Raw genomic sequence first — 26,170 nt, forward strand, 5'->3', positions numbered from 1 at the left:
TTCTATTGTGTGCACGAGCCTTTGTTTTATTAATTTTTTATAGGAGTATTTTGTTTTGTTGGCATTTACACCGACAAATTAATGCGTAGACCAATTCATTTAAAAATAATATTTGTGCTGTAAATCATTTTTTGTTTAGTCCGTTACGTTTTGAGAGTGGGTTTTCCCAACTTTTAGCAAGAAATTATTTTGTGTGAATTTCTATTATGTTTTCAGTTTGCTATTTCAGGAGAACAAAAAACATTATTAAAAGTAAACACACACAAAATTTGATCTTTTTGTTAAACTACCGATAGCTGTCTGCTCACATATTTTGCACAAATGACTACAGGTGGTAATGTTCAGGACGGCCCCGGCTCAGCAAGTCGCAGTCCGGAGCATCAACGCAATGGGCTACCATGTATGCAACTGATGACTGCATCTAACACTACCTCTTCTTGAAACTACCAAACCCGTAAGCCATTAAAGATCGTTTGCAGCATTCATCCCCCTCTTCCGTCACTCTACATTGGCTGGCTGGCAAAAACATGCTTCATGCAGTTATCGACATATAGCACCACCCATCTCTCGCCAGTCAGATATTTGATCGTACAAGAAGATGCAAGCCTTCAACTTCAGAGGATTGATGGTTGAATGAACTTTCGAGGAATGGGTTTGGATCACAAGTTGCGTCTACTCGGCTGGAGTTGTTTTCCCCATTTTCTTAACGAATACATGCAGCCAGCAGCCGAGAATAGTCCAAGGGCAGCAACAGAGGTAATAGTTGAATTTGCAATGTAGTGATGACCTCTCTGCAATGCCAACACGGTAGCAACAAATCCATGTCAAGGAAAAAATAGATCAATAAAAGGAAGTACAAAAGGAAGGAAGCTATGCGATTTAGTTCAGACTGCAAAAAAGGCAATCGAAAACCCCAAAATTTCACATGTGCATGAAAATATGTAAATGTATAATATGCCCTCCTAAGTCCCAAGGAAGATACACATGACAGGAAATTTCATTAACTTTTATCAATTTCAAGTCATCTTTAGAATTCTTTCGGAAACAATTTTGTTAATGCAATTTTGTACCCAAAGAGACAGGTTATAGTGAACAAAGTAGCCTTTCCATAGTAAAAACATCTAAACCCATTGATTCTATTATAATTATGTTTACAAATATGTGATGTGGAAGTAGAATATACCAGGACCAGAAGAAACAAGATTGCTGCATTTGCAGGCATGAGAGATAAGCTCATCATTCCACCACGAATTTCATTTGGCAGATACCTGCAGGGGGTAGTTAGAAGGATAAGATTGCAAACAACACTTGTGTTCATCACTCGAGATCAAACATCAGGCGATAAAATAATTCATCACTGAATGTCAACATAGGGTTCATAAATAAGTAGAAAGTAATGATAGCTTACGTTGTTCTCAGTCTGGCAAGAAATGGCAAAACCATGCCCAGGCAAGTTTGAAATAAGCAGAATAATGTTACCAGAAGTCCTATTTCCTGAAATAAGGAAAACCTTAAACCAAAATACTACAACAAGAAGATTAAACACAACATAGTTAGCTGTAAGAATGAGTATGAAGTTAGCTCACCTGATAATCATAGGCCACAATAGACAAAGCAATGCCCATTATGGTGAATGCATACATTAGGTATTCCTCTGTCCGAAGCACTAATGGCATGTGGAAGAACCATGGGAATCCAGTGCTACCAAGCATCTTCGAACCAAGCAAACAAGGATATATCAATCCCAAAGACACCTCCCTTCCATCAGCCTGTAGCATAATACTGGTCAAACAAATTTTTAAGATCTTTTTACATAGTTAATAGGAGTATAATAAGAAACAATAGCAATCAAAAGAAAGTTTTCAAGCAAATACACCATAGTTAATATTTAGGTTGAACCAAAAATACAACTTAATTGTTGAAAAGAAATTCTAGCAAGTGTCAACTCTCTATGCATGTGCGAGCATTATAAGACACACACACACACACATATACATTAATATACATAGAAGAACATATGGCTAGATCATGACAAAAAGAAACATATGGATGATCTAGAAAATCCAGTATCTATGCGCTGCAGATAAATTCTTTATCATAAAAGTCAAATGACCTCGCAAGTTTCACAATTTTTTCAAGATACTGAACACTATCAGTACCATCTATTTTTCTATGACTCCAAATCCATAGAATTATAAAAGGAATAAAAAATGTGCACCAAATTAGCAAACCCACAAATTGCACCTTGCATAACTGTGACATCACAGGCTATAATAAAAGTGTAGGGGACAAACTGATGCCTTCATAATCATACCACTATAGATGGGGCCCAAAGAATCCAAAATGCTGCAACAGAAAAATACACGCTAGACTGTGCCCACGACAAGAGCCATATCCTTTTATCTGCAAAATGAGAATGCATTGTTACTCACTAGAGGATTTTGAGCCAAATGCCAATAACAGAAGTTCCTCTTATAATTCCTTAAGGTTGCAAACCCAAACATATGCCATGAAGGAAAGAACATGCATTTTGATATACCACAAATAACATGTTTGTGAAACGAAACACGATAATCCTTCAAAATCGTTGTTTGAGGAGCTTCTTGCCAGCCTCGAGTGACAAGACCAACAGCAAGAACAGCCAAAACTGCAGCTCCAATCCACAAAGATTTAATATTTCTGATCACATTATCATCAATAAGATAATTTGCAAGTGCCTGGCTTCCGATAAAAGATGCAGACTCCAAGAAAGTCATCAGCCAAAACATGTCATTCAGTACCTCTTGCCTCTGCCCAAGCTGCAAAACATAAGTACTATCACCATCATAGCAAAATATAAAAAGAATTAACATAAATAAATGATAGCCTTAAAAAAAATCCTAGACCAACCTTGTCCTGCTCAACAACCATCCATGCCTCGAACCCGAAGGAAAATATCGATGATGCCAGTGAAAGAAAGATGCTTGTTAACCAAAAAGTAGAAGTTCCAAAGACTAGCTTCCATAAACTCACCAAAAGGTGTAGCAAGAAAAACAACAAGCACAGCTTCTTGTAACCTCTGCGCAGACAAGATTTTTATAGAAGGTGAGTAATTACTCAAAGCATTCGCAAAATTGTCACAATGTTCAAAATATCCATACTTATAAGGTAGTTTCCAGATGTACAACTACAAAAAAGACTAATTTAGATTTCATTTCCTGCAAAATTGAGCAACACATTACCATCCAAACACACACAAAGAAAGGCCACATCTTGGCATAACTATTGAGTGACCATACTTACAATAAATCAGATAGCACTCCGATGAAACTCCCGATAAACAGAGAGACCGCAAATCCAACGGAAATAACATTCAGCAATTGATCTTTACTGAATCCATAAAACGCCAACTCGTATTCTCCAAACGCAGCCCATAAACCCTCCATCACTGTCGACACACAAATAAATTTTGTCAGCCAAAGGGGGAAACAAAGTAGAAGTTAATTTAGCAGGAAATAAACCTACATTACAAAAACACAAAATTGCAGTGACCTGAGGAAATAGCGAAGAGGAGGAGAAATTTGCGCTGGAAGCGGAGAAGAGAAGCGGAAGACGCGTGATCGAGCACATTTGCACTCGATTTGGCGGGCAAGCAGAAGATTGAAACCACAGAGAAGATGAATAAGAGTATATAAATTGATTTGTTTGGTTCCCATATATCAGATTCAATCACAACCCCCATTTTTTTACACGGATTGTCGCATGAATGTTGATTGGTGAGCTCACAATAAACGGTAAATCCAGTCGAAAATCGTGGTGAAATCAGAAGAGAGTATTATCAGCCGGGAAAGAGTTGTGGCCGGATTGAACTAAATTCTGCGTCCAAATCAAATTGACAGAGCATAAACTGAGCACGAGACTTAGTAAAATGGTTGGTTCCTTCTGGTGAAAGTTGTTGAATCCCTGTTAATAAAAATTACTACTAATTTACTGAAATACTCCCCCCGTCCCACACTTGTAGTAACATTTAGTTATGACACATGTTTTAAGGAATTGGTGGAGTGTGTAATTAATGAAGTGAGAGGTGGAGTGAGATGATGAAGTGTGTAATAAATAAAGTGAGTTGGTTGAAAGTGGGTCCCTCTTTGACTTTTTGGTTTTTTGTTTTTGTTTTGATTTATTTTAATATAGATAATGACATTTGGGTGTAATTTTAGTGAATAATGGGGTAAAATTTTATGTGCAAATATGGTAAATTCTAAATGTTACTCCAAATGTGGGACGGACTTTTATGGCAAAATATTACTACAAATCTGGGACGGAGGGAGTATATAAAATTTATATAATTAAATTTTAAAAAATAACTAAATTTATTGAAATATATAAAATAAATAAAATCTAGATTTAAATAAAAAATATGTTATAATCCGTGGACCAAAATGTGCTTATGTTTTTTCAATCATTATATTGGAGTTATCGTGTGTTGATTCCGGCGATGTATATAAGTTCAGAAATTCTTGGGTGCACCTTGATTTGGGGGTTGCTTGCGGGTGAGGAGTTGGTCATGTCTACATCCACCCAACTATGCTTGGCTCCTTCATCCTCAATAATCATATTAAGCCGTATGGCGTATACATATATGGTATCGGCTAACACATCCTTGAACGATTGCGAACCATGTTTGGAGTACGATAAAACATCTTTTTTAGCTAAATCATGCTTCCGCGACGAAACAAACCCTTTTCGATTTGTTGGACACGAAAAGGTCTTGACAAAAATCGACCACCTAGGATAGATTGCGTCTACAGGGTAATATCCATTGTCGCACCAATATAAATTGAGCTTAAAGTTTACAACGAGCACACATATTACTTTAGTGGTCAAGATTTGATTGGCTTCCATTGCAATTTGACGTTTTACATCCAACAAATAAGTTGATGGTTCGAATTATCATCGAAATAGATGAAAAACCATTATTGATGCTATTTAAAAAAAGTTAATCCATGCCACAGGCTACATGGGTTGGGGAGAGGTTTCACTCAAAAGTAAAGCAAAACAATCAAAGGGAATCATCCACTCATAATTAATGGATACATAAAGTAATATTGCAAAAATATACTCTTAATACACAGAAACTGGAAAACTCCAACATATACGAGGGTTATGTTATGATAGCTAGTTATAAAACAATTCTTGTAACTGACAAATGATCAAAATATAAGATCACAAGGGTATCAACGGCTGCATTTGTTACATTACCACAAAGCTATGCTGTGTTTTGCGAGCAAGGAGGTTGAGCTATTGAGTTCGGCTCCTGCTATTCTCTGCAGCCCTTACTTGCGAGAAATACGGATGAGCCTACAATAAGATTAGTCGAGCACAAGATTAGAGTTTGAAAAAGAACATACCAACAAAAAGACATCAAGATAGGTTAAAAGCCATTTCATAGCTTCATCAAACAAAGTTTATCTTGATATCAAAACATAAGTTAAACTCACATTTTCAGTTTTTTTAAAAAGGTCAAAAAGTCGGATTTTAAAAAAAATTAATTGCATGTAAATATACAAAGTATGCCCAAATTTTTGTTTTCTGCAACAAAAATGCAATAGAAATTTTCAAAATGCAGGGGGCAGAGTAGCTCAGTCGATGAGTACTATAAGTTAGCAAAGCAGTGAAGAAATACCATAGCTTCTCTTGCTGTGAGCCTATCTTGATGATCATATCGCAGGAGTTTATCGAGGAAATCGATGGCCTGTCAGAGTAAGACAAAATTTCTAAATTTGGAAAAAGAGGAAATTGATTTATGAATTTCATTTGTGTAAGTAATTTTGCTTAGAATTTAAAAGGTTGAAGAAGGAATGAAAGAACAAAGCATGACCTCTGGTGACACAAGATGCTGATTATCTGAATTAACAAACTTCGACCATGGTTTCCTGCTATGCCTGAGAAATTGAAAGTAGTTAAATGGAAAGCATCTAGTTAAGTCACAGCCAAAGACCAGCTTTCATCTAAAATATTTTACTACACATAGGATGAGTTAAAAGTTTAATTTGGATTCATTTTGTAACTCTTAGCAAATAGCATACCTTCCAACAAGAGCTTCTAGTTGAGGATCAAGCTCCAACCGGTATTTGTGTAGATACGCATTTAACTCATCAGTCCCAAGGACCTGGAGGAGAAAATCTCAAATCAGATGAGTTACATAGGAGATCCACAAACTTTAAGAGATTGTCAGCTGCGCCACTATATTACTTTGTGTCTCTATTAGTACAACCCATGAGTGTTTAAATATATGGGAGTTGAATTACATACAATGTCTCAAATACTCTCAATGGGCAAGCCAACGTATTTACCTTAGCGATTTTTACAAGTTGATCCTGGTTATCATGTCCATAGAAAAAAGGTTCTTTCCGAAAAATCTACATAATCAACATGAAAAAAAGATAAGGACAAATAAGGAACAAACATCGATGGAACTGATAAAGTGACCCATTCAATTATCTAACCATCCCGGCAAACATGCAACCCAGGCTCCACATATCCAAGGAATAGTCATAGTCTTGCAAGTCAACGAGAAGTTCTGGACCCTTGAAGTATCTGAATCAATAGAAGAGATTTAACATAATCATATCAACCAGCTAACAGTTTCTGAGTTACATTCCAAACAAATACAACCTCCGAAATCTACTACTATTAACAAGCAAAACTGAAATGAAGAACGTAATCCTTCCGATAATCCATACTCTGATATGCTAACTGAGTAGCAAGTAACACCCAATTGGAGATTGGATCCACCAAAATCCAATAAAATAAACGGGAAACGCATGCCTGCACGGTTCTATGCTAACAACATACAAAAATTAATTTAATCCAATATAGAATACAGAGATTAAGTCATTTATATTGGTTTCCGTAGAAAGTAAATCAAAGGTAGGGCCAGCTAGGCAGGTAGGGTATCCGGTCGAAATAAGTATTCATGACCCTAAAGTTATTATAGGTATGATACGACTGAAAGTGAGTAAAAATGAAAATAAGCATGTGATGTCATCCAACATATACAAATATAAATTTGTATATGCACTAAATATATGAAGTAACGGTACTTAACCTATAAAGTACATGCACTTTCATGATCCTGGGTTTGAAATTCGAATCATACAGGGCACAATTACAAGACCATGAAAGTGCAGTTACCTTATATGTCAAGTGCATTTACTCTATACTCTATAGGTTAACTACAGGATTCGTAATTTTACGAAAAAACAAATTTTTACCATAACCCTAACTATAAATGAGCTAGTTAGTTCTACTTATGGTCTCCAATTCCTAATTTCCTATGTTTTTTCTTCACAAACGCAAATCCAACTGGAACAACCTGTAAGGAAGAAAATTCAGGAAGGATATTGTATCCATCTGTATCCTAATGGCATGAGTCGTCTCTGGAAATGAGAAGTCAGAGCATCAAATGAAAAATATCATACTAAGGATAATCAAAAGGAAACATGAAAATAGTAACTCAACAAATCTAGTTAAGAAACATGAAGAAGGAGAAGAAAATATATAAAGGAAAAAATCACTACCAATTACCCTAAGAAAATAGCCACAATGTACCTTGAAGCAACACGGACATTATACTCCTTGCCAGGATGGTAAAATTCTGCAAGACCCCAGTCAATCAAGCGAAGCTTTCGCAATTCATGGTCTATCATCACATTATGAGGCTTAACATCTCTGTGCATTATTCCCTGAGAGTGAGAGTAATCCAGTGCCTACAAAGTAATCAATGACAATAGGATTGAAATACTATCAAACAAGACAAGTGATAGAGACCACTATTTAGTTATAGTTATCTTTAGTATTTCTGTAGTTTACTAATTTAGGGCTAAGTTATCGAGGGCTGTAATAAAATAGTGCATTGGTGAGTGAAGAAAGAATCTCACATCAAGGGCAGTGTTAGTACAAGTAATGATTAATATATCTGATATCACTTTCCTTTTTGGTTCCTCCCCCCACTAACATATGGTGGCCCCTTTCTCCACTAAACACACTTAGTTTTACCATACATTTATTAAAACCCATGCCGAACCCAAAGTGATACACTTAGGAGTAATTGCACTGTAAATGGAGAAAGTGAAGGTCATGTGGTGGAGATGGTATATAAATTGATATACTACAAGATAAATCCCTCATATAAAAATTATAATACATTTGAAAAAAATCAGTCAGTGCAAAGCCACCTAGCCTGTAGCACATGCACAAGCACCCTCCATATATGATAAATAAAGCCAACCGATGGTGGGGGTTTCTAAGGTACATCCTAAACAATATATAATCTTTCTTAACATAAGAAGTTTATAAGCATATTTTCATGAAAATATGTAGCCACTAACTGAAAGGTCAAAAGTATGAAATACAAGATTTCGTAGGAAATTGAATTTTCATTAATATGACATTGAAGCATATCCTCACCTTGAGAAGCTCATATATGTAGTAGCGTATGTCATAATCGGTTAATGTGGGGTACAGAACTTTGAAATCTGTACTATTAACAAATTCAAATATCAAGCTAGGAGTTTTAGAGTGCTGATCTCTAACAATGTCAAGGAGTTTGACAACATTGGGTCCCCCACATAGGTTCTGCAGAATTTTGATCTCTCTTTTTATCTGCACAGAAGTTTACAAGAAAACATTATAGACACAACATTGAATCACGGGACATAAATATGTAATTGGTCCAGTTACATGAAATTTTTTATATTTCTCATCGAAGAAGAACACTTTGATAGATAACCAAGAACATCAGAAATGACAATGAAGAAAAAAAAAATGAAATGAGATTGTAGAAGAAAAAAGTTATAAAAGAAGCTATAAATGGATACTTTCAGCAATGTAGAAAAGCATACTTTTTCATGCAGTTTCCGTTTACAGCTCAAACAAATACTTAACGAGTATGTAAGACAAAAACTTGAAACTGTGCACAAGTAGTACTATCCAAGTACAGCAATCTTTTTTTACATGAGGAAGATTCAATTTCATTCAGTTTAAAGATAATTTCGATCAAACAATTGGAGATGGATATAAAATCCACCATCAAAAGTCACGTGTCAGGATAGGTCAAATCTCCAAAGAGCATAAGCACATTGAGAATATGTGAATTAATCACTGGCCCCCATTAAGAGGATAAAAACAAACCTTTTTCTTCTTAACAGGCTTCAGAATCTTGATTATGCACCTTTCATTGCTATTTACATTTATGCCTTCAAAAACTTCACTGTATTTTCCCCTACCGACTTTACGAACAACCTCGTAATCATCCTGGTCTCTGGAAGCATATAGGAAACAAGTTAAAACATATTAATAAGTGCTCAAGGCCCTAGTGTTCGATAAGATATTTCTTTCAAAAATAAAAATATGAAACTTCTATAGAGCCACATTGGCCCCTAATTCTTCAGGCGTAGATAAGAACAGGTTGTTGATTGTTTTCACCCCCAAATGGATTAAACATTCGTTCTTCTTTTTCCATGTAGTAATACACAAATAATCTATGTTGAATCATAACACCTTATCAGAATAAGAATTGGGAAATTGCAAGATGAAGAGTAAGAGATGCATTCCTATACAATCTCGATATTGCAGGGCACCATTTTCTTTTTCAAGAATGATCTCATAACTAAGAAACAAGTGCAACTCAACTGATAAGATGCCTTTGAGTCATTTCGGTGAGTGCATGTGGATCTAAAAAACGAATGCTCTCCAAAACTGACAACGAAGCCCAACTCAATTAATAAGCCAGCTTTCGAGTCATTTGGGTGAGTGTGTGTAAATCTAGAAAAAGATTATCTTCAAATTCTTTCCAAGGTCTCATATATTGATTAAATTACCTTCACAGCTGAGTTATATATCATTACTTGGTTATCCAATACTCAGGAGATTTTAAGCACACAAGCACTTACTCGATAAGTGCCCCGAAAGCCACAGTCTTCTTTCGTGTTCAACTTAGAATATATATTAGGCAAAGAATTCACCACGGAGCAAACACAAATATATTCAAATTGAATGAAATAAAAGAATTTAAAATGCATTTACCAGACATATTAATTTGCTCAAAATCTTCCCATTAACAACTCTAGCTCAAAATCCTTACAGTTGAACATTTATCACGAATCATCCCCATTGGCACAAAATTACCGCTGTATAACTATAAAATTAGGTGGAAATAATTGTAATTAACTACTTACCCCCACTGAACAGTGAGATTCTCGTAATCCCAGTATTCTCTGGGACGCAGCACGTTAATGTCCGCGTATACCCGCGCTTTCGACATCACAGTGGCGCAGATCTCCGACGAGAAGGCGTCGTTGGCCTTACTTACAGCAGCAAAGGAAAAGGCCGAAGCGGACGGTTGATTGTGGAGCTGCGCGACGAGGGCGCAAAATAGCGAGATTTGGAGCAATAGGGCAGAGAGGTGCGCCAGCAGCGTCGATCAATTGCAATTGCTCGTTTTTTTTCTGAGCAACGATCGGGAACGATGATTAGCAACTGTTAATTCAGTGTGGATTAGAGCAGATAAATTGCATGAAATCACAGAAATTCGATTCGATCTGAGGGGAATAAAGGAATTGCAGTATCGATTTTGTTTGGAGGTGTGGATGAGTGATAAAAGATACAAGGAAATTATGGTTTGATTAGTACTCCCTCTATCCCATTAAAAATGAAACATTTTCCTTTTTTGTTTGTTTCATTAATGAAATGTTTCCTAAAATGGAAACAATTCTATCTCTACTTTTTCATCTCTTTTACTTTACTCTCTCCTCATCAACTCACAAAAAAACACTACATAAAATCTTGTGCCGATTCCCAAATGTTTCATTTTAAATGGGACGGAGGGAGTACGATTTATCCCAATTTACACAATGCGTACATACTAAAAGAGCTTTATTTGTCAATTAGTTGACTTTTTTCAATTTGGACAATTAGTTTCTTTAGAATAATTTTTTGCTTTTCTAAACTTTAAAATATTTAATTATACTACAAATAGTTGTTTTGGACTATATGTTGCCCATTACGTGTGAATTTAATTTTACGTGGACTATTACGGTATCAGTCGGTCGAAGACTCCACACTAGAACATTACGGGAAACAAATTCTTCACACTTGAGATACCAAAACCTCCCAAATTTCAGAAATCCTGCAAACCTTTGACAAATTTCTCACTCGTTACTTGAATCCCGACCGAGTGGATAAAGTTGGTGGTGGTCCTGCAGTTGTTGGCAGTAGGCGGATTCCCACGTGATCCCAGATTATTTGCATCATTCTGAGTGGTTGGTGGTCTCCATTCGTTGTGTCAGGAAGCTATGTCTTTTGGTGGTCCACAATATGGGGACGAACACCAATCCAGAGAAAAATAGTGGTATGATATCCTCATTGTGTTTTGACTATTTAATTTGATCGAAACTAGGATTTTGTTCCAGTTTATTTTAATTCGCAGTTCTTGACTTTTTAAATAGAGAAACAAAGTTCAGAATCCGATATCACTATGGCATGAGACTATGATTCTTGATGATAAGTTTGAAAAGTATGTAGGAAATACAATAATTAAGGTAATTTTTTAACCGGATTTGTTTGATTTTCAAGAGTTGGACCAAATCTTAATATGAAAGAACTAGGCAGGGACTTTAAGCTGATGGTATGCACATGATGCTATAAAATGAAATTGTATGATGCAAAGCATAAGGCAATTGAGTTGTTAAGGAGTTCTGTATAAGATTATTAAACTAAGATTAGGAAATGCCTTCTTAAGTTGATGATTGGGATTTTTGTTCAAGTATATGTACATGTGATTTAGTGATTTTGAGAAACGAGTTCCATATTTTTTGTAGAAGGATCATTAGCTTGGATGATGTCTTCTTGAAGAAAAATGGGAACAGCCAGATATTCCCTATAGCTTGGGCAATGATTGAAGTTTAAAATACGAGATGTTGGAATTGGTTCATCAACATTTTGGCAGTAGAATTCGGTTTTAGTGAAGAAGTTGGCATAATTTCTATTAGTGATCAATAGAAGATATACTTTTTTATTTAACACTAATGTGAAAGTTATAAATATTTTTCTTGTTTTTGACACTTGATTTTTGTAGGGTCTTGAGAAAATTGAAGCATTGGCCCCACCTAGCATAGAAATTGTGCAATGGGCATTTATGCAAAATGGAAGAAGAGCCACAAAGGATCTGTCTTGAATAGTCTATTATGCTGGTTAGGAGCACATATGTAAACGAATAGAATTGCAACATGGCATGCATGGAAATGGAGAAGGAAAATGACGTAGCGTTTGTCGACATAATGGATAAGAATCAAACTAGATTTTGTAAGACCTAATAGTACTTGTGCAATGCTCTGATTATTTTAAATAATGTTTGTGAAAGCTTCAATGATTATATAGTTAATTCTAGAGTTAAATTTGATTGATATACTTAAAGGACATGAGAATCTCTTTGATAGAATGAAATTAGTATTAGGATATCTTGAATCATTACTGTTTGTCGCTAGCCAAACGGAGGTCTTGCTTGAAGGTCCGAGGTTTGGAGACGTCCCCGGCCCGACACTATGAAATGTTTCAGTTTTGAGCCTTAATTGTTGTATTAGGCCTAGTTCGTCTCTTGTACCTATTTATATAGAAGTAGAACACAATAACTTTGTATCTGTAACCGCAGTCATAATACAATTTGTTTTCCGTTCTTGCTCGTGGATGTAGCCAACACATCGCTGGTGAACCACGTAAATTCTGTGCTTATTTACGTTCTTTTGTTTATCGATTACACAATTTCCCTATTTGTCATAACAATTAGATTAGACTAAGTTAGACGAAATTAGTTCTTATACAGACAAGTTGTGTCCGAAGATTAGGAAAAAGCTCGAGGCCTTGAATTATGAGGGGTGGACATTGTGAGTAGAGATGTCAATCGGGCCGGCCCATCGGGTTTCGGGCTGGCCCTACTCGGGTTGCGGGTTAATCGGAGTGGGCTAATTGAGTTGTGATTTTTTTCGGGTTATAAAAGTTCAACCCTAACCCTAAAAGCTCGGGTTTCGGGCTAGCCCAACGGGTTAATCGGGTTACTACCGATAAGATTAACATGCGATCAATCAAATAAATAGTGATGAAAATTAGTTATATTCATAAAATGTAAAATATTTAATTATTATAAATTTGAGATATATGCTCAAACTCAATCATAAACATGATCAAATACTAATTTTTGAGATATTTCGTGAAATTTTAATGCATGTTTTAGGAATTTAAATATTTTTTAAAGTGAATTTGAAGTTTTTAATTATTTATTAATTATTATATTATTAAAAATTTAATATATAATTTTTATATTTGATACAAAATTGAAAGGTATTTTTTTAGTTATTTTTACTCTAAAATTAATCAATGAAGTGTTGAATTAGAAGTAAAAAAATAGAATAATATAAACTTTATCGAGTTTTCGGGCTAGCCCATCGGGTTTTCGGGTCTGGCCCTAACGAGGCGCAGGTTAATCAGGTGCGGGCTAATTGGGTTTTAATTTTATCGGGCTAGAACCCTACAAATTTGACGGGTTATTCGAGCCTGCCCACGGGCTACATTGATATTCCTAATTGTGAGACTAGGGGTAGGTAAAAATACTGAAATACTATTATTACGCACTTATCGTATTGAAAAAATATCAAATTTTCAGCATATCGTAACTTTCGGTATGGTATGATATCGTACGGTAAAATTTCGGTATGATAACGGGTATGAATATTCTTACACTTCGGTATACCAACCATCTCTAGTAAAGAAAATGTGTGTTGGACCAAAGAAGATTAGGAAAAGAGACCCTTTTGAAAATGATTCATCTAGACCTGTGACATACACTGGTTCTTCAACTAGGATTATGAGACAGCGAAAACATTCCCACATTATATACACATGTTATGTAGATGTCGACATATATGGTGGGAAATCAAATACACATCGGTTAAAATCAAATAACAAGTACAAACTTGAATAGAAACGATTTATATAAGTTTCAAGGTCAATGCATGGAGAAAATCCAATCTCGAAGGTCTATGTATGGAGAAAATTCTTCAATAATAATCGACGAACCCTAGATAATCGAGGAAGAAAATCTTATAAATATTCAATTCTTGATTTAAACGTTTTCAAGTACAAAATGATGTCTTTTTCGGATACAAAAATAGCGCCATTTGCTTTAATTATAGGCCCATGTAAGTTTTTAGATCAAGCACAAAATCAATTTCTTCAAAAAAACACAAGTTCGAGTCAGATTGAAAAAATTACACATATCCTCAAAGTTTGTAAGATAATTGAATCTTTTGTTGAAGTTTATAGGAAAAACCGAAAAGTCTCAAACGTAGTGATTTTAGCAGCTATTACCTTTTTTCTTTAAATTGACATTTTCGAGGGTCGAAAAACACGATCCTATTTTTGCATTGATGGTCGTGGTTTCTCTCACCCTCTCTGATCTTTTTCAACGAAAATATCAGATTTACCGACGAAGATGTATTGCACACACTACACACTATGCACACCCTGCGCACACCCTGCGCACGCTATACACACCACACACACCACACGTACACAATTTCATTCCATGTATTCCTTACATTCACCAAGCACAAGAATGGAATGAGGATTCCATTCTATTCCCGTCCTCATTCCATTACCATCTCCATTCCCTTCTCCTTCCATTCCATCATACCAAGAAGACTCTTACTAAACAAAACAGTTGAGAAATGTTCCCTTGACATTCCTCATACGAAAGTTGCCACGATAATCCAATATCCAACCATTAGGCCAAAATGGAAAAAATAAACCAAACAAAGCATGAAATGTCACGAACATTTATTTCTCGGTCGACGGCTCATCAATGATCACCATCTACAATATCATGCTGTATATGGCGTACCAGCACTGGGATGGTGAGCTCCGGCGAGCTGAGCTGTGGCAGATGACCCTCTGTAGGGACCACCTCGACGATGGACTTCCCGCCGAGATTCTGGTGGATATACTCGGCCACCGCGACCGGCACGGCCAAGTCCTTGGAGCTTTGGATGATATGGCACGGTACAGTCACGCGCTCGAGGAAGTGCCTCAGGTCGAACGTGAATATCATCCTGAACATGCTCAGCGCTATATCCGGCCGCATGCTGAACAGCGTCCGGCTGAACTCCTGCACCGCCACTGAATCCATGTCGCCCCCCACCACCAGGGGCGCGAACCCCGACACCCACGACTTGTAGTTCGTCTCCATCGCGCCACACAGCTCGTTGATGTCCTCCTGCTCGAACCCTCCGAAGTAGTCCCCCGTGTTCAAGAACCTATCAAAATTAAAGCTTGAGCTAAACTGTATCGCATTTATTTCCCCCGTGTTCAAGAACCTATCAAAATTAAAGCTTGAGCTAAATTGTATCGAATTTATTTTAGAAATAAGTATAGATACTATAAGAGAGTTTCTATTTATTGAGATACCAAATAGAAAATAAAGGATCTAATATCCTAACTATTAAAAAAATTGAAAGAATTATAACTATGAATATAATCTACTATAATCATTCCAAATCGTGTATATGTAGGATTCGTTCTAGTTGAAAAATTATATTGAATTTCACTAACTTAGTCTCAAATCAATATTCATATGATATTAACTTAAGAGTAAGTGACTAAAATTTAGTACTACTAATGAGTGATAGCATCCAAATCTACTTCCTTCGTCCCCTTATAAAATTTTGAAATAAAAACAATTAATTGTAATTAAAATGACATTGGGAGACACCTTGGGGAGGCGGAGAGCATGATGAGCTTGTGAAATAGATCGGGGCGGAAAATGGAAGCGATGGCGCCGGCCATGGAAGAGAGCGAGTGGCCGACGTAGATGCACTTCTGGACTCCGAACTCCTCCAAGATGGCGAGGAGGTCGTAGGCGTAGCCTTCAAGGGTGGAGTAGCGGTCGAAGTCGAAGTAATCGGGATTGGTGGTGCCGGCGCCCATGTGGTCGTACACGATCACCTTGTAGCAGTCCACCAGGTGCGGGATCAGGTGCTTCCACACCGACTGATCGGTTCCGAACCCGTGCCCTAGGACCACCACGGTGTCGCCGCTGCCTAGCACGCGGACGTTGTGCGCTTCTGCGATCGAGCTCGCCATTTGCTTTGATTTTAATTTTTTTTTTTTTCAATTTTGTTTTGTGAATCGGTTTGGGGAAATGGAGGAATGGTGAGTTTGGGATTTGTGGCCTAGTTTTGGCTGTAGCGGGAAGGCGGTGGCTTTTGCTTTAATAAAAGTGATGATGCTCCGTCAGAATCTTTTCCTTCGATATTTTTAGCAATAGTGAATAGTGGTGATTTCAAATTTTAATATAGGTACTTAGGATAATTAATTTTTAGCAAAACAAACCGGAACCGGCAAAAATCTAAAGTTATACCAAAATGTCGCTTAGAGCATTCACAGCGGTGCTCGCTGGGACTGACGCCGTCTGTGCCGACGGTGCGGCACTACTGTGTCCGCCACTGGCACGGCGCTACTCGATGCATCGAGCACGTCCGTGCCATTGAGCAGGCGACGTGGCGCGTTTCTATTCGCCAACGGATTATCCGTTGGATTTTCCTTTTCTTAAAAATTTTTTGAAAATAATACCAAAAAGTTAAAAAATATATTTTTGGATTCCCAAAAAATATAGCCGTTTATTACTGTTTTTTGAAATTTTTTAAATTTTTTTAAATCCAAAAATCATCTATAAATACACACATTCATCATCCACTTTTCACATCAAATTATCTCTCATTCATATTTTTTCATACAACTCATCTACATCTTCTTCTCTCACTCAAACCCTCTCTAAAAAATTCAAAAATGGATTTCATCGATATCATTGCGGAAGCGTAGCGCGAAGAACAAGAATACTATGAACAATATCGTGCCGCCTATGTCGCCGCCAATACCCCTGCCCCTCCTCCTCAACCAACTAGATCAATTCGCCGCTACATCCCTTGTGACCAGGAGGGAGCCAACGAAAGGCTCGTTACCGACTATTTTTCCGACCAGCCGCGGTTTTCAGAAGATTACTTTCGGTGCCATTTTAGTATGTCAAAACGGTTGTTTATGCCTATTGTCAACACATTGTCCTTCGTGTTGAATACTTTCAATCACGTAGAGACGCAACCGGTCGACAAAGTCTCTCGGCGTTGCAGAAATGTACTTGTGCCATCGGACAACTTGCTACTGGGCAACCGGCTGACCTCTTCGACCAGTATTTGCATGTAGGTGAGTCAACTAGAATCATATTCCTCAAAAACTTTTGCGACAACGTTCGTTCTGCTTTTAGTGAGGAATTCCTTCGGACACACCACTGAAGATTGTCAATGGTTGCTTCATCTTCACGAAACAGTCCACGGTTTTCCCGGTATGCTTGGCAGCATTGACTGCATGCATTGGAAGCGGAAGAATTGTCCGACTGCTTGGAGGGGGCAATACTTAAGCGGCCACAAAGGCGGCAGCCCAACGCTTATCCTTGAAGCGGTTGCCGACTACCGCCTATGCATTTGGCATGCATATTTCGGTGTTGCCGGATCCAACAACGACTTGAACGTGCTCTTCTTCACCACTCTTCGATGATGTTTTGAATGGTGTTGCATCGGCGATCGACTTCATCGTCAATGGAAATGCATACCACATGGGTTACTATCTCGCCGATGGTATCTACCCAAGGTGGTCGACTTTCGTGAAGATGTTCAGCAATCCGCAAGACCCGAGACAGATTCTTTTTTGCGCAGCGTCAAAAGTCTGCTCGGAAAGACGTCGAAAGAGCTTTTGGGGTCCTTCAAGCCCAATTCAACATTGTGAAGGCCCCGTCTGGGTTGTGGTACGTTAAGAATATCGCCGACATCATGTACACGTGTATTATCTTGCACAACATGATTATAGCTGACGAAGGACCGAGTGTGGCTAACTTTTACGACGAGGATGAAGCCGGAAGCTCAACCGCGAGGTCTCTCCCACGCCGAGGTGTGCATACGACGGTGTGCGAGAGGATCGAAACAAGACACGCAATGCGCGATACCAGAACCCACATTAAGCTACAAGAAGACCTAATCAAACACATTTGGGCGAAATTCGGCCACGAGTAGTAGATGTTTTTAATTTTATGAATTTAATTATGTAATTTTAAATTTTTAGGATTTTAATTATGTAATTTTCATTTTTTTAACTTGTAGTAATAGTATTACGGGTATTTTTAATGCATTTTAATATTGTGGAAATATTTTTATTTAACTTGAATAATTGAATGATGGGACCCTTGAGCATATCCTTGCAGAAGAGCATGAATGTGGGTGTTGTGCTCTTCTTTAAAAGTGGAGAATAAAAAATGAATAAAAGTGGGTCTAGATCCACATTCGTGCTCTTTGGCAAAAGCACGGATGTGGATGCTCATGCAACCCTATTATTATGGTTTGTAGTTTGCAGGCATAAAAGCCCAGTTGTGATCAGTCCCTTATAGTGGATTTTTTTTGACATATAATTTGAGATATGTCAATTTTTCAAAATACTTCCACAAAACTAAGTACTTTATGTCCTTTATTTATTATGAATATCACTATTTCATTTTAAGACGTTTCTGTGAAATGTTTTAGTTTTTTTAGATGGATTTCAGATTATATTAATTTATTTCATTAATAATATTTAAAAACTAATAGTAGTATATATAATTAAGATTCATCATTAACTAATTTTTTCACTTTCTATTATATATATTGACTAAAATCGACGCCAAATAAAAATGAACAACTGACAAGGAAATGAGGGATATCTGTACTATAGAAATTAACAAGGAAATGAGGGATATCTGTACTATAGAAATTAACAGATCATTCATCTTAATTCGGAACGTATCTAATAAATATATTCAATTCATGTACTTAAAAACGTAGGGGCTTCATATTTATCATTTCATTCCAGCAAATCACAAGTATTAGCAATTTAGACTAATTAAATATGCTTTTTATTAGCTATATGTATACTGTCATTGTTGTTCTATTTCATAATCTAGAAACCAAAGGGAAGAATTAATATCGATAAACGGTACCAGATACATCAAAGGGAAAAACTAATACCATGATATGTTAGTTCATAATTAATTCTGGAAAAAAAGTAACGGTTTCAGTTTGTAACCTCCAGTTGTTACAGTCAAGCCATAAATTAGGGCGTGTTAATTCGATTATCACTAATTGACCAGAATTGGGGTCAAATTATTGCAATGTCGACGGTTCAGTGTTCATTAACTTAACCTGCATGGCCCTTGATTACACCTCCAGCCCGCACTGTTGGATTTGACTTTTGCATGAAATGATTCACGGCTCCCACTTGATATTGGAAATCTCGTTCGCTGCAGTGATGCAAATTTTGCGGCTAGATTACCAATGTAGCCCTCAAAATTTTTGGTCCCCTCCCCCCAACACGCCTTCCGCCTTCATTTTCAGATGTGCATTTGGGAATACATTCTCTCTCTAGATTGCACTCCCCATATGTGTTGAGCAGATGGTGGCGAAGATCCACAGGTTTCCCGGCGTGTTGAGGCCGTCATCGAGTAACATATTTCCTTGGTTTCGTTTTGTCTATATTTTTACCCCCCAACGTTGTTTGCAAGTTTTTTTTTTTTTTTGCTGAATGTAACTGTAGTTGTTTTGTTTACAGACCCAGATCCGTGTGGTTGGTGGAGGAGAGGGACTCTGACGACGTCAGTTTCTTAGAAAGATGAAGTTTCTGTGCAAGGTATGCGTGTGTGTGATACGAGATATCTCTATGAATATTCCCTCTACCCTATTACTTAGTTAGTTATTGATTTAGCAAATCTTTCCCATATTTTCCCATATATCTCTTAGGATCTTGTGTCTTGCTCATTAAATTAGTATCCCTATTATAAATAGGGCTATTGTTATTATCATTATTCATTCAAGAAATATGAAATTATCTTTTTAGCTTTTCTCGTGTTTTATCTTTTTGCAATCCTAAATCTTGGTTTGATCGACCGGCAAAGCTCCGGCGACTGCCTTTTATCGTGTTAAGGGAACTTCACCCTTAACAATTGATGCTTCCATCTTCGAACTCATGGCTCGTTACGCCAACAGAAATCAACAACGACAGCCTTGGGGTATGCATGTTAGAGTTAGAATACTAGAGTTCATGTTTCGAGTGATTGAATACTATAAACTCTTATTTTATTTTTCAAGGAATAAAACAGATTATTTTTGTGATAATATTGTTATGTTTTACATTTAATGGATGTTAATTGCATGTTTAATTGTATAAGTTAACTTAACAAAGTCTAAGTCTTTGTTTTAGTAGACCGGTTGTGGGCGACGTCCACTTTAAGGTAACACAGTCAGTCCTAAACAAAGAAAAAGAAGAATTTCACGACCTAGATGGAATTAGACTATCTATTGTGAAAGGTTGCAATGTCAATCCGCATATTTCTAAGCCTTACTGAAATAAGATGACATTGGTGTGGTAAAGCACTGAACGGATCTAACAGCAAGACGTGTCTTTGTGCTATCTACTGAAAGACGAGGTCTTGATAAATATTTGTTTCTTAATCAATGTAGGTTAGCATTGAGCATACGGTATTGATTATGCATTACTTTGACTTATCAAATGGTGCGGGTTTTTCGTAACCCAATAATTGGGTAGTGGTGATTAATATCTAGCGGTGCTAGGATTGCTATTATATTGAATCGTGCGCGAGGTGAGTCTCGTTTGATAATGTCCTCAAGATGAGCGTGAAACAAGGTTTTATTATTCAGAACCTAGCTAGTTGGAGTTTGATCACTCTATGAATAATAAATAAGCGTTTCATGCTAAGTCCACTCTTGGAAATAATAAGAAGTTAATTAATTAAGTTCATAGCAGACATTAATTAATTAATGGATATTTTTATCTTAAGCGCGGGAAATGAAAGTTAAAACGGAAACCCGGATTACTTATAATTTCGGATTTGGATGGAGAGAGTTCAATATTACTTCTGTAGTGGCTGCTCGTAATATTCCAATTAATGTTTATATTAAATTGTGGGTTCAATTTAATTAGCAAAAAGTAAATTGGGTGAGCCCATATCCAAAACCTTCCATAGATCCCTGTTTGGGCCAAAAAAGGAACTTAATATAAATAGGAGAATAAATGAGAAAAAAAACACAATTTTATTTTGCAAAATTTTCGTCCTCCCCCCCCTGGAGTTGGGCGATTTTTCCCTCTCTTCCGTGGAGTAAAATTTCTGTCTTCTTTATTTAAGTCCTAGTATTCCAGTGAGATCAGCCCACACTGATATTGGAGTACAGTTCGGGAACCAGAGAGAAGATTCATGGTCTAGTGTTCAAAGCGTCACGTGGATAAGTCGCTAGCCATCATCAATTCTTTGGAGAATTAATAATGGTATTATTTCTGCTCCGTAGAAAACCATGTTTTAGGTTTCAATGTACTTAAAGCATGATCAATTCAAGTTATGAGCATGATACATGTGAGAATTACGCGAATAGATTTTGTCTAAATAATCTGCTAAATAGATCTGATTATTATGTGATTTATTTGTTCGATTAATTATTAAATTATGGATCACACGCTTCCGCTGCAAGTTCCTTCAATGCCTCCCATGGAGGACTTGCCGCAAGACCCTCTGTTGCCGCCTCTGGAGGAGGCTAACACAATAGATCCGACCGCCGCTCAGCTTGACCGCATCTGTGCTGCACTTACTAACCTGGAGGCCCGGCTAGCCCTGACCGATCTTCGCATGGGAGAGCTCCGCGGGCCATCGCAACCGGACCCAGACCCGCCCGACAACACTATGACGTCTGGACCACTGGGATTACCACTGAATTCGGTGACTGGCCTACCAAGCCCGACACAATTTTCACCCTTTGGTCAGCCGACCTTGACTAGCCCAGGCTCATATGCCCAGCCACACAATTTTCACGCCGCCTACCACGCACCCCAGTGCGAGGTACAGCAGCCGCACATCTACCAGACTGGGCCAGACCCATATGCACAACTGGCCTACCAGGCCCAACATCCAACCTGCTGGGACCCGCCATGGATGCGAGATCAGTCGCCGCTCCCGTTCGTTGATGGACCAGCTCCTCAACAAAATCCTTACGCCGGGTATCCGGGGCTACAACACGAGCCTCATAATGGTCGCGCCGAGCATCTCCGTCAACCCTCTTGTTGGGACCCACCCAGCTACCGCTGCCCGCAGACCTTCCACGCCGGTTATCAACAATGGCAGCTGAATTACCACCCGCCAGGAGTGCTGCACATGCAGCCAACGTACCAGCCATCGCAGTTCGACCGATCACTGAGTCACTGCACAACGTCGCAGCCTGCCGTTGCCCAACCACGATCTGGCTCCACGCCCTTTCTTCAACAGTTCCGCGAGTTTATTGATTCGGGGCAGCCGCGTGGTCCCAACAATATTACCAGCTCTCGGTTCGATCGCCCTCTCCTGCCCAACTAGCTGCCGTAAACGATTACAACGAGAAATTACGTGTTTACAGATTAGACCAAGTCGCCCTGTTCGCCCTTGTGACCGCTTGGTTTGGGGAGAAGCATTGATGATGAACATATAGTTACGGAAAACATTGATAATACTCCCACAATGGTATTGAGTGAGGATATCCTTGAGGACATTAACGATGTTTCCAACAATGCTACTCGCAATGGTGGTGCTACTCTTGATGTTCTAGACGACGAGTCCTGCAAAGAGATCCCAAGGAACGACAATATGATGCCTCAAGTGCTCATTGAGGTATATGATGACAAAACTGGTGATGGAATTATTGTTCCCCATCGTGGATTGGGAATAAAATCTGACATCGAGACTTTGCTTGAGGAGAATGTTGTCGGCTATGCGGATAACTTTATTCATGTTAGGAGTCTATCTAATAGAATTATTGGAGCAACAAAGCTTTTGTTCACCGGCATAATTGAGTCATGGTGCCGATCTAGTATACAAAGTTTGTTCTTTTATCGGCACCGACCATGCACGTTTGATCCAGGAGGGGAGGTCTCGCCAAAGCTTGTGTTCGCGATGCTCTTCATTGTGTCGTGGTTCCCACCTTGAGGACAAGGTGGATTTCAACCGCAGGGGAGTTGATACGAGATATCTCTATGAATATTCCCTCTACCATATTATTTAGTTAGTTATTGATTTAGCATATCTTTCCTATATTTTCCCATATATCTCTTAGGATCTTTTGTCTTGCTCATTAAGTTAGTATCCCTATTATAAATAGGGCTATTGTTATTATCATTATTCATTCAAGAAGAAATTATGTTTTTAGCTTTTATCGTGTTTTATCTTTTTGCAATCCTAAATCTTGGTTTGATTGACCGGCAAAGCTCCGGCGACTGACTTTTATCGTGTTAAGGGAACTTTACCCTTAACAGCGTGTGAGGGACATTTGAATGTTTCACTTACGTTTCTCGGACTAATTCGAGTAGAGGGGTGGGAGAAGGAAATACGAAAAAGGGATGAGGACATTTTCGTCTGACAGCACACAAGCTCCCATTTCTTCACTCCATTTAAGTAACAACAAACATCCACAAATGACGTAGTGGTGGGTGGGCCGGCCAGAAATATTTAAGTCAACATTCATCTCATGCATTTACATTTAGTGATAACCGAACACGCCTTTAATGTCTATGTTGACTACATCCACTTATGACATGGTAGTCATCCATGCATTGTAACTAGGGGTGCTTAAACAGTTCTCCGGTTCTCGATTAACCGGAATCGGAACCGGAACCGACCGGTTAATTGAGGAACCGGAACCGGATTTTCCGGTTCCGGTTCCGATACCGGTTCCAACTTTTTAAATAACACCGGTTCCTAACCGGGAACTGGATTATAATTCAATTTTATTTTTTTATAATTTAATATACTAAAAAATCTAATTTATTGAATTAATTTTGAATTAAAGTAAAATAGTTTGAAATATTGAGTGATTTTTAGATTTAAATGTTTAATCTGTGATACTTTGAATCTACAATTATTTCCCTAATCCATTTTTTATAAACTAACTACAATGAGTAGAACGTCATAAGTTTGTTTTTAGTTTTCAAAAGAACTTATACAAATACAATATCAATTCATATGATATATTTATTACAAATTTATGTAACAATTCATTTAACATACGATTTTAACATATTTGTGAATAATTTATTAAGTGTTCCGGTATAAACCAAATAGTCACAACAATATCAATTAGTATTGGAAATTCCAATGAATACTGTGTTTAGCCAAAAAAGGGAAAATGAAATTCAATTTTAAAACTCATTTTTTTAAAAAAAATTGCTAAAGTTTAGAACTCCTATTTTTGTATTAGTAAAAAATTGCTAACATAAACTAGTCCGACCCGACCTACTACACTTGGCATCACTCTTATCCATATATGAATATTATTGTATTGTTGGTTTGTATTTTGTGTATTTATTTTAAGTTTTAGGTATTATTTGTTATAATTCTAGATGTTGGATTATTATTTTTTTAGTATTGTTACTATTTAAAATTATAAATAAATTCGGATTAAAATTACACATCGGTTCCGGTTCGGAACCGGGATCGACCGGTTCTTAACCGACCAATTCCAAACCGGAACCGATCGGTTCCGGTTCCGGTTCCGATTCTTGAATTTATGAAAATTTAAAACCGGTTTACCGGTCAATCGGTCCGGTTAGAACCGGAACCGACCGAATAAGCAGGCCTAATTGTAACACACAACTAACACATTTTCTCTGCATAGCAAACTGCCTCACCCAGCTTTGTCTTTCTGTCAAAGTTATTTCCTTGATATTATTCAGTTCGCCGGAGCTGTGTGCTGCTAGCAGTGCTGCTACTTCAAAGACGAAACCGTTTTATCTTTAGAGACGATACGCCAATCTGAGAGCACTATCGGGACGTATCTCGTCTTGCGCAAAGAGGACTCCTCGACTCGGACTTATTTTCCATTACAGTTTAAAGTTTCGATTTATATTTTCAATTCAATTTATTTCAATGTAAGCTCTTATCTTCTTTGGTTTGTACCTTGCTAATGTTTTATATACCTGTTATACCCAATACTTAAAGCTTTGATCAGTAGATTAAATTGTCGTGTCAGTAACAAAAATAAATACCCTCTCTTCCCATTTTCTAAGTTGTTCCACTAATAATAAATGATTTATTTCTATTTTTGGATATCTTTAGTATTCATACGGTTTCAAATAGTACTCCCTCCATTCTACAGTAATGGATGCGTTTCTTTTCGGCACGGAGATTAAAAAAAAATTGTGTTAGAGCACTCCCAATGGTCCGGCTAAAAACTCTCTTAATTCTCCCTAACTCCTGTCATATCAGCGCCACATCAGCACCAAAATTTATCCCCAATTTTTAGCCAACTGCTCCAATGGTTTCTCCCTTATTTCTCCCTAACTCAACATTTCATTTTTACATCATTACTAATTTAATTGTTTTATTTTTGTATATAATAAAGCTAGCTAATTTATAAGACAAGACAAATAATAGTAATAAAGTTCGTTGTATTAAACACGAGTAAAAAATTACAACGACGAAAATTAAAAAAAAATAGGGGGGAAATTATTTTAAATTAATTATTAAATTTTAAATTTATAGGGGGGGGAAAATTAAAAAAAAAAAAAAACTATTTTTATCGCCGGATTATCGCCCACAGTGGTCGGCGATAATCCGGCGATAATCCGGCGAATTTTCGGGAGTTGGCGTTAATTCGGTAGAATTAACGCCGAATTATCGCCGAATTCTCCCCAACGCCGGGCGATAATCCGGCGATAATCGGCGATTTTTCGCCGGATTTAACGCCGACCCATTGGGAGTGCTCTCAGGTGAGTTAAATAAAGGGAGAATAAAGTGGAAAATGAAAAAGGTAGAGAGATGAAGAGAGAAAAAAGTAAGAGAGAGTAAAGTAGGTGTGGAAAAAAGTGTTGAGTTTTACTAAAAAGAGAAATGACTCTATTATTATGGAACGTACCAAAATGGCAAAATGACTCTATTACTAAGGAACGGAGGGAATAATACCTAACTAGATCATCATTTAATCGATATGGGACAAAATAGGGTTTCAATACATGCATGTAATGTGTGAGCCGGAAT

General features: G+C 37.4%; 3 protein-coding genes across 5 annotated transcripts; all 3 read right to left on the reverse strand.

The window, feature by feature from the left end:
• Window positions 1-243: 243 nt before the first annotated feature.
• Window positions 244-3,925, reverse strand: LOC125211875 (Major facilitator superfamily protein). 2 transcript variants are annotated; one of them, XM_048111826.2, is made up of 9 exons: window positions 3,532-3,925; window positions 3,283-3,427; window positions 2,890-3,058; window positions 2,540-2,798; window positions 2,315-2,403; window positions 1,587-1,769; window positions 1,409-1,494; window positions 1,184-1,268; window positions 244-791 (listed from the first exon to the last, which is right to left on the reverse strand). In XM_048111826.2, the coding sequence occupies exons 1-9, from the start codon at window positions 3,719-3,721 to the stop codon at window positions 660-662; spliced, it is 1,338 nt and encodes a 445-aa protein (XP_047967783.1). In that variant the 5' UTR covers window positions 3,722-3,925; the 3' UTR covers window positions 244-659. The 2 variants fall into 2 exon arrangements, with proteins under 2 accessions (XP_047967783.1, XP_047967782.1); XM_048111825.2 differs by having other exon boundaries at window positions 2,528-2,798.
• A 1,100-nt stretch (window positions 3,926-5,025) lies between these two features.
• On the reverse strand, window positions 5,026-10,636 carry LOC125214514 (casein kinase II subunit alpha-2). Its single transcript, XM_048115572.1, has 10 exons — window positions 10,218-10,636; window positions 9,172-9,301; window positions 8,449-8,643; window positions 7,591-7,748; window positions 6,486-6,576; window positions 6,333-6,398; window positions 6,066-6,148; window positions 5,858-5,921; window positions 5,663-5,731; window positions 5,026-5,337 (listed from the first exon to the last, which is right to left on the reverse strand). Exons 1-10 carry the CDS (start codon window positions 10,301-10,303, stop codon window positions 5,278-5,280), a joined length of 1,002 nt encoding a protein of 333 aa, XP_047971529.1. The 5' UTR covers window positions 10,304-10,636; the 3' UTR covers window positions 5,026-5,277.
• A 3,854-nt stretch (window positions 10,637-14,490) lies between these two features.
• Window positions 14,491-16,288, reverse strand: LOC125211038 (karrikin insensitive 2 receptor IA-like). 2 transcript variants are annotated; one of them, XM_048110715.2, is made up of 2 exons: window positions 15,800-16,288; window positions 14,491-15,404 (listed from the first exon to the last, which is right to left on the reverse strand). In XM_048110715.2, the coding sequence occupies exons 1-2, from the start codon at window positions 16,168-16,170 to the stop codon at window positions 14,891-14,893; spliced, it is 885 nt and encodes a 294-aa protein (XP_047966672.1). In that variant the 5' UTR covers window positions 16,171-16,288; the 3' UTR covers window positions 14,491-14,890. The 2 variants fall into 2 exon arrangements, with proteins under 2 accessions (XP_047966672.1, XP_047966673.1); XM_048110716.2 differs by having other exon boundaries at window positions 14,491-15,344; window positions 15,800-16,278.
• Window positions 16,289-26,170: the final 9,882 nt, after the last annotated feature.

The sequence above is a fragment of the Salvia hispanica genome, chromosome 3 (genome assembly GCF_029641045.1).
Source record: "Salvia hispanica isolate PSC_SH4W2 chromosome 3, Shi_PSC_v1, whole genome shotgun sequence".
NCBI lineage: Eukaryota > Viridiplantae > Streptophyta > Magnoliopsida > Lamiales > Lamiaceae > Salvia > Salvia hispanica.